At 32.9% G+C, this 9,316-nt stretch overlaps 1 protein-coding gene across 1 annotated transcript in view; it reads right to left on the bottom strand.

Moving 5' to 3' along the window:
• TECRL (trans-2,3-enoyl-CoA reductase-like) overlaps nt 1-8,302 on the bottom strand; it is a 163,919-nt gene extending 155,617 nt beyond the window's left edge. The window contains exon 1 of the mRNA XM_011969831.1: nt 7,950-8,302. Coding sequence (XP_011825221.1) covers nt 7,950-8,183 — 234 coding nt within the window. The 5' untranslated portion in view covers nt 8,184-8,302. The remainder of the gene's footprint in view (nt 1-7,949) is intronic.
• Between the last annotated feature and the right edge of the window lie 1,014 nt (nt 8,303-9,316).

Raw genomic sequence — 9,316 nt, 5'->3', positions numbered from 1 at the left:
AGCCCCTCCCACCATAAACCCTGAGGCCTAGGAGAACAGAATGGTTTCCTGGGCCAGGTTTTGAGCCCTGCTGCCTTGCCTAGACTCGGGACAGTGCTTTTGCCTCCTGGCTGCTGAAGCTTCAACCCTGGCTCAAAGGGACCTAGGTACAGCTTGGGATGCTGCTTCAGCGGGTGTAAGCCATAAGCATTGGCAGCTTCCATGTGGTTTTAAGCCTGCAGGTACACAAAGTGCCAAAGTTGAGGCTTGGGAACCATGGCCTAGATTTCAGTGGATATATGAAAAAACTTGGGTGTCCAAGCAAGAGCCTGATGCAGGGGTGGAACCATCATGGAGAACCTCTACTAGGGCAGTGGGGAGCCATCATGGAGAACCACTACTAGGGCAGTGCAGAGTGTGAAGTTGGAGTTTCCACACAGAGTCCTCACTGGGGCACTGCCTCATGACATTGTGAGAAGAGGGCCACTGTCCTCAGATCCCAAGAAAGATATATTCACCAGCTTGCACTTTTTGCCTGGAAAAGTTGCTGGCACTCAATGCCAACCCACTAGCCTGTTAGAGCAGCCATAGGGATTGAACCCTGCAAAGCCACAGGGGTGGAGCTATCCAAGACTTTGGGAGCTCACTTTATCAAACCAGTGTGTCTTGGATGTGAGACATGGCATCAAAGGAGATTATTCTGGAGCTTTAAGATTTAATGATTGTTTTACTAGGTTTTGGACTTGCCTGGACTCTGTAGCCACTTTCTTTTAGTGGGTTTCTCCTTTTGGGAATGGGAATGTTTACTCAGTGCTTGTACCTCCATTGTATCTTGGATGTAACTAACTTGTTTTTGATTTTACAGGATCATAGGCGGAAAAGACTTGCTGTGTCTCAGAGAAACTACAGACTTTGGGCTTTTGAGGTAACACTAAAATGAGTTAAAAATTTAGGGGATTATTGGGAAGGCATGATGGTATTTTGAAGTGTGAGAAAGGTATCAGATTTTGGGGAGACCTAGGGCAGAAAAATACAGTTTGGGAATTTGTTCCTGCCCAAATCTCATGTTGAAATGGAATTCCCAGTGTTGTAGGTGGGGCTTGGTGGGGAGGTGATTGGATCATGGGGGAAGATTTCTCATGAATGGTTTAGTGCCATTCACTTGGTACTGTCGTCTTCATAGTGAGTGAGTTCTTGCAGGATCCGATTGTTTAAAAGTGTGTGCCATCTCCTCTTTCTTCCTCTTTTCTCCTGTTTTGGTCATGTGAAGTACCTGTTCCCCCTTAGCATCTTGCAACAACTGGAAGCTTCCTGAGGCCTCCCCAGAAGCAGATGCCACTAGGCTTCCTGTATAGCCGGCAGAACTGTGAGCCAATTAAACATCTTTTCTTTATAAATTACCCAGTCTCAGATATTTCTTTACAGCAATGTGAGAATGGCCTAATGCAATAAATATAAGGGAAAACATAAGTTTGCTCAATGTCACAACCTGGATAAGTGTGTGAGGTGGCTGAGTGTCTTAAAACCTAAGCAGACCCCAATACCATCTTGCCTCCCAAATGTGGCAGTCTTGAACAAGCTCACACAAGATTTCTTCTTCCTTTTACAGAACTGTCTTCAGGGTTTCTACTACACATTTTATCTTCCACATAGTTGACAGATTTAATTTCTGAAAGGCAGATCTAAAAATATGGATTACCCTATTCAAAGAAAAATAGTTTAAACGCCCTACCAAGGCAATCAGACCCTCTCTCATCAGTCCCAGCTATACCATTTTAATCTCAGTTTGCTCCACTTTGAAGTATCAAACCATGTACTTAATTACACCAGCCCAAGAGGCTTGGCTTACTACTTTCCTGCCTCTTTTTTCTTGGATATCCTAAATTTTCTTCCTGGGTTGCTCTTTTGACCTCAACCAGGCTAATGTTCTATACTACATATTTTTTAAGATCCTTTCAAGTGCCATCTTCAGCTGAACAATTCTTTGACTCTCATACTCATACCTAAATTTCTTCTACATAAAATAATTATTTCCCCAGACTTCTCAGTATAATTTGTGTTAAACTTGTGTATGCTATTTATTATATTGCAATTTGTTTTAAATGTGTTATCTGTCTTTCCCATTAAACTCATGCATTTTAAGGTTAGCAAATACATTTCATTATAAGCTTCATGTAATCTAAACTATTTGAATAACAAAGCAGGCATAGCTCTCTCAAATGTGCATGTCTCTCTTGATATAGTCACCACTTCACTGCTAGTTTCCATAGACAGATATGTTATTTAAGCTTTATGTATGTTTTTAAACAAGTGTTTCCAGTATTAACTTTATTCATTCAATCTTGATTTAATAGGAAATAGGTTTCCTTTTAGTAAATTATTTTAGCCTCAGGCATATCTCCCAGTTATATTCTTCTTATAAACTATCTAGGACACACATAAATATAACTTCTCCAGGAAAGCCTTCCTGTTCCATAAAAAAATGAATAAGGGTCAGAGATACCACACCATGCCTAAGGAAAAAGAAATCACACTCTCAGATTTATGTTAATATACTAGTCTTTCTGAATTCAACTCCCATATGCTTTTGATTAATTCTTATGTCATGAAACATCATAAGAAATAGGAAAAAGAAGACTGAAGGGGCATGCGGAGGAGGAAAAGAGGGGCAGGAATGTGAAGAAGAGGCAGAAGAGCAGATGGAGGAAAAGAGAAGGAAAAATGAAGAGAAAGACAAAAAAAAATAAAAGAGAAGTCACTGTCATTTGCATGTACATGAAATTCTAAAAACTGCCATGTGGCCATTCTAAGGCAGATACTATTCCCATTTTACAGATGAACAAACTAAGGCATAAATATGCTAAGTATCATGTACAAGGTAAAGTATTAAAATGGAAATGTCAAAAATTAAGAATTGTCAAAATTTCTAAGGTTACAAAGGTACAATTGGTATGCCCTCTTACTACCCTATAATTGTTTCTACTGTTTTCTGAGGATAATTGTTATTTTTATTATTAGAAGCATTAGAGAATTATTGAATGCTTTATTTTCTTCATAAGAAAGATTTAAAAAGCTTTTGATAGTTTTGACCAAAACAAACTAGCAAACAAACAAACAAACAATAGGAGAAAGAGAGCTCTTGAGGTCAGGTTACTTGGAGAAAAGATTGAAGAAATTAGAATGAGATGATATTGGAAACATTTACCATTTCTCATCTCAGGCTCTTAGAGTTCTTGCATGCTCTTGAATCAGTCATTGACTTATCAGTAGATAAGCTTGTGACATTTTACAAGAAAGAAATGAGACAACAGCAGGCAACAACTGGAAATGATTCATTGTTATATTTTTAAAATTTATTTTTCCTACAATCTCATATTTTTAATGTTCCAACAAATACTTGAAAAATGGTATTTAACAATTATTTTAAATCTGGTCTCCATTTTGTTATCCATGATTAGTTATTTTAGTCATTCATGGAAACTAACTAAATGAGCTAAATAAATATTCCCATCTGCTTTATGAAAATCACATTAAAATTGTTATCAGAACATGACTATCTATTATTGAATTATGCACTAACACAAAGTTAAATTACATGTATTTGTTTTCAGGATAAGCTGGGGAGAATTTGAGCATTTAGTAAAATGGTTTGAGAGAATGTCTTTTTCTGTGAATGTATGAACAAATATTCTAATAATAATTTGATTTGATGTAGAAAATAATAAAATTTATTTTCAAATATTATACTCCTCCACCTCAAAACTATCACTACTGAACATGAATGCCATGTGAAATTCACATACTTCTTGAACAGGAGTGCATTTACTCAACACATATTGGTTAAACCCTTTCTTTGTGTTAAACATTGCTGTTAACACTGAAGATACAAGTGTGTAAAACAAACAATCTGATATTTTTGTGCTTATATACTAAGAGTAGGCCAAATAATGAACTAAATGAAGAAAGAAAAATAAATAGTAGTTTAGTTGGCAATAAGTCTAGTTAAGAAATAAAACAAGGAAACATAATAAAAAAATGTTGGCTAGCTTTGCTCTCTTAGTAGTCAGGAAAAGCCTCCAGGAAATGTTAACAGTTAAGACCTAAAGAAAAGAATTGACTAGTTTTGAGGAGTGAATGATATTATCTGCCAGGATTTAACAGACTAGTTCTTGTTATTATGTAGCGGATATATTGAAAGTGATAAAGACACAAGTAGGGGGAAGATTCAGAAGCACTACAAGTAGAAGGGGTGATATATTTTGAAGCTATTGACAAGAAGATGGATTGTATGTGGGGTATGAGATTAAAAGACAAGTCATGGTTTCTCCAAGTGTTTGGCCTGAACTATTTGAAGGATGTAGTCGTCACTTATTGGCTTAAGTAGCTCTCTGGAAGATGTTTGGGAGAAGACCAAATGGTCAGTTTCAGAGATATTAAGTTTGATATGCCTGGTAAACATCCAGATAGTTCAATAGATTCAATCGATATATAGATATGTAGATTTACAGTCAAAGCAAAATAATAGGTGACAATATATAAGACCACTAGGAAGATTTTTTTAAATTATGAAACTCAATAAAGTAAATTATTGTAGAGGAGGAGAAGTTGTGATGACTCAGTTATTGAAAATCCATTCCTAATAAGTCAGATGAAGAATCAGCAATAAGGAAAGGGAAAAGCCAATGAAGTTGGTTAAAAAACATATATATTCTCCTGGAACTCAAATAACAAATGCTAGTTAAGGAGGAGGTGATTAACAGTGGAAAATGTTGTTGATATACACAGTAAGATAAGACGTGAGAATAGACCTCCGCATTTAGTAAAGTATTTGCCATGCTTCACTGGTGACCTCAGTAAGTTCAGAATCTGGGAACTGATAGAAGCGAGTGCCCAAATAAATTGGGACTAGGATACAGTGAGAAAAGGCTAATGAAAGCTGACAATATGAATACCTGAGGAAAGTAATGAGAGAAATGGGCAAAAACTACAGAAAACAGCAGAGGTAAGAGAAAGTTTTTTTTTGTTTGGCGTGTGTGTGTGTGTGTGTGTGTAATTAAGTAAAAGAACATGAAATATATTTTCTTTCATCCGAGGACTTTTCTGAAAATTTTTATCTCATGCATATTGTGAGTCTATACTTTGTCCATTTTAAAGTTTGAGTAATAAACCTAAAACAAAGTTTCTGTTAGAGCATATATTACTAAGATAATATATCTCATTTAAGATATTTGAAAAATATTATATCTATCCTAAGCATTATAACAAATCATGTCAAAGAATAATTAAATATTAAGAAGTCAAATTTAAATTCTGAGCCAGTTATCAAAAGGCTCAGAATTTATTATTTTTATATTTTTATGTATATTACTTTCTCCAAATGATTATTAAAAATAAGATGATAATAATAATTTTGTCCATATTATGGTCAAGGCACTATTCTAAGCATGTTACATGTATTATCCTTACTCTAAGTTTCCAAAGTGAAATTTATTAACTTTATTGATATGATTTTATTAACCCATATTCTAAATAAGGGTCTTTGGCATCAGCAATTCAGTGACTTTCTTAATCCTTGATAGATACAAATGATGTAACAGGGATTGAGTCCAGATATGCTTAATTCCAAAGTACATGATATGTGATTTGTACCACTTTACTGCATAGTAAGTATTGAAAGACAGGCACTAAGTTATAAGCGACATGTCTTTTGTACACTGGGTAGAGCCAGGTACAATGAAGCGTACTTAATATGATCTTACTATAAAGTTGTTAATTTGTCTAAGAAAAATAACATCAGGAATAATAATAAAAATGTAAACATAAACCAGTCTTTTTTATGTTTACAAATTCAAAATGTTAGAAATCACTAAGCAAAAACAAAAAATTAACCTAGAAAACTTTTTTCTCTCAAGTGTCTCACCACTATTATGAAACAGTTTATCAATTTACAAACTAAAACAAGACACAACAAGATCCAGTTCTACTCAGCCGTCAAAGATTTGAATGCAACTAATTGCACATTATATAGGGCTGATTGTGCAATAAAGGATTAGGAACAATCCAGTGTTAATCCTCTAGTTAGCCTGCTAAGTTTCTACAAAGATATGCCACTTGATATGCAAATGTCAGGACTATCATAGTTCGAACATTAGATTCCGATGCAAAATTGCAAAATTCTCATCTCTAAATAATGAATATTTAAATTTCATTTCTTCTAAATGTTTACTTTTTTTCACAATTTAATTAACACCTAAAAATGTAAAAATCCCTGTGTTACCTTCAAATAAAATATCAGTAAGAAAAAATTTAAGTGTATGAGGCAAATAATTAGGAACTCATTGGCGTGTGTGTTTGTGTGTGTGTGTAATTAAGTAAAAGAACATTTAAACATCATTAGTTTTTCATTACTTTAAGGTGGATTGCCTGTCAGGGTCTATACACATGTCAGAAAGGACACAATAACTAGTGTCATTTTAGAATTGTAGTCCTTGGAAATCCTTGACTTATTTGATTTTCATTCCATTTGTTGCACTGTGTCCTTGGATTTAACTGTGTTTTTCTTGTAAGATTTGTGTTTTTCGTAATGGAATATTGTAAACATTAGCAACGTCTGAAGGTTAATTTTATTTTTTTATTTTTCTTATGATATTTAAATATTAAATACTTAATATGATATGTAAATATTAAATATTTTGTATGATATTTAAAAATCCCAAAACTTCACTTTGATACAAAAAGAAAAGTAAATTATACAAGTCTTGAAACTAATATATCAAAATTCTATTTTGTGTGATATATATTCATCGCTTATATATGGCCTCAGTAGAACTATAGAAAAAGCATATGATTTAAAACTGTACAGAAATGGTTTTAGATCTTTTAAGTTCCATTAACGACCTGTATGGACTTATAAAAGGTCTTAATATTTCTTTTCCATCTATGAATTAGAGTTAATATAACTCAATTTATAAGCTGCTCATAGTGTTATAATTACTGAATAAGAAATTATATATTGTGTATTTGTCAATTATTAAGGAAAGGACTAAACAGTTTCTTTTTTCCTTTCTTCTAAAGACCTAGATAAACATGGAAAAATGGAATACGTGATTGCATTTTATTTTTAGAACACAGCAACAAAAACGTATTCAACATTTGTGTAAAACAAGATCAAGCTCTATTTTATTACCTGTACAAATACGTCTTTCTCATAATAAGTTAAATTAATAGTACTTTTCAAATTTATTAAAAACTAAAAATGCTTGGAATACTATTTATGCATATGTTTTTCTAAAATATAAACATATATTTATAATTTAGTTTTCTAACCTAAGAAGAGTATATTTTCTCCTTCCTTAGTGCAACATCTGTGAATGTGGATTTAGATGAGTAACATTTCAAAACATTATTTTCAAAAACTTAAATACTGTTTTTGAAGCAAGTAAACTTTCACAAAAAGTTAGGTAGTCACTTTTTTAGAAAAGTAATAAAATCAATTCAAATTAATGCTTAAATGATGAAATTTTTCAGACATATTACATGGTATTTCTAACAACTACTGTGGCTTTTGCGTACTATTTTCTATAGACACTAATTAAACTCTAAGATAATTTGTATATACAATGAAGTACACGAAGACAAAAATCTGGAGACATTTTCCGTGTAAGAAAATAGGTTGAGCATTTGTAATTTTACCTGTGGACAATGGTCAATGACAGCATAAAATTCACAGACCAATGACAGAACCTCATTATTATCTACCATTCAGTTAATTTAAATTGAGTATGAGAGATGCATTGAACATCTTCTATTAAAACAATGCATAAAGTATGCATGCTCTTCACCACAAAATTAAGGTAAAAGTCAGAAATGTATTTTAGAACAGTTGTGTTAGAATTTAATCAAGCAATCAATAATATTTGAGGCAGAGAAGAAACACTTAAATAAACAAATAAATAAAAAAATAAACTCACCTTATCCAGAATACATATCTGTTTCCTTGTTTGAGCATCAAGTATTTCAATCTCAAAGTGAGTTGTTTTTGAATGTTTGACTGCTGGCGTTGGTTTTAGAGGGCCCGCTGAGAGTACAAGTTTTGACAAAAAGTGAAAATTTCTCATATCATCCCTCAGTATGAACCGTGTAGCTCTTTGGGAAAATAATCCTCTCTTGCGTTCTGAAGCGAGGGACTTCTGCCTTTTGAACATTGTGTGACCTAACAGGAGGGTCTGTCATGTCAAAAGTAGACGATTGCGAGTGTGCTCCTTTTGCGCCAGTTAAATACTGCTGGAGAACCTTCGAAAGGTCAAATGGTATGCCATTCCAAGAGTTCAGTTTTATTTAGCAGGCTTGAAAACAATGACTGATCTTATTTCTATATATAACACGCTATTGTGATTTGCTGTGTAGCGTATTACTTTACCAGCAATTGAATTATTTCTTGCTTTCTCCTTTTATCTCTGCTTTGTAATATGACTACTCTTATCTGAAATTCCAAAGCAAGAATAGACAGAGCATTTTCATTATCTCTGAGTTCTGGATGCACTAATCTTCAAACACACACACAGATTTACATTGAGATGTATTTAACATTAGCAAAGTGCTCTCTTAAAGTTAAATTTTTAAAAGTCCTAGTACATTACTACATAACATTTAAAAAATGCTAAGGACAAGAGAAGTGGCATATATATGTTTATATATGTTTTATATATAAATATGTTATATGTGCATGTGCATTTAAAGCATTCTAAAATGAAAAAATATTTTTATCAGTACTAATTATAATCCCAACTAACTTAAAATAACTTACACAATATAAAATGATGAATTCTTCACTTCATATAAAGATTGGAAAGATAGCAAACTATGAGATTAGAATTTGTAGAGAAACTTTTTGTAACCTGGGGAAAAAGAAGCAAGCATTATTTCAACATTGTGTATCTTTGGAAATCTATTGAACTAATATACAAAATCTATAGTAAGTACCACATTTTCCACAACCCTGTGTTATGGAAAATACCGATAGCCTCAGAATGAAAAATGAAATCTGAAAAACATCCTGACAAAAGAGCTTTTAGAAAATCTCCTAGTCCTCTGAGATATGTAAATCTGATGAAGAAACAAATGAAAAGAAATCCAAAATATTTTATCACTGATTCAAAATGATTTTAAAGGAAAATATTCTTAAATGTAATTTTCAATGAAAACATAAAAATAAAATGACACAAAATATATAGAGGAGGAAACCTGTTATCTACCTAAGGCTAATCTTTACTTTTAAAAACAACTAAAATAATGTATTCATTTATAATTGTATTACACATTATGCCCTAGAGATTCA

This window comes from Mandrillus leucophaeus, unplaced genomic scaffold, assembly GCF_000951045.1.
Source record: "Mandrillus leucophaeus isolate KB7577 unplaced genomic scaffold, Mleu.le_1.0 Scaffold911, whole genome shotgun sequence".
NCBI classification, from domain to species: domain Eukaryota; kingdom Metazoa; phylum Chordata; class Mammalia; order Primates; family Cercopithecidae; genus Mandrillus; species Mandrillus leucophaeus.
The sequence above is the reverse complement of the archived record's forward strand: the minus strand, read 5'-3'. Positions and strand labels throughout refer to the sequence as shown.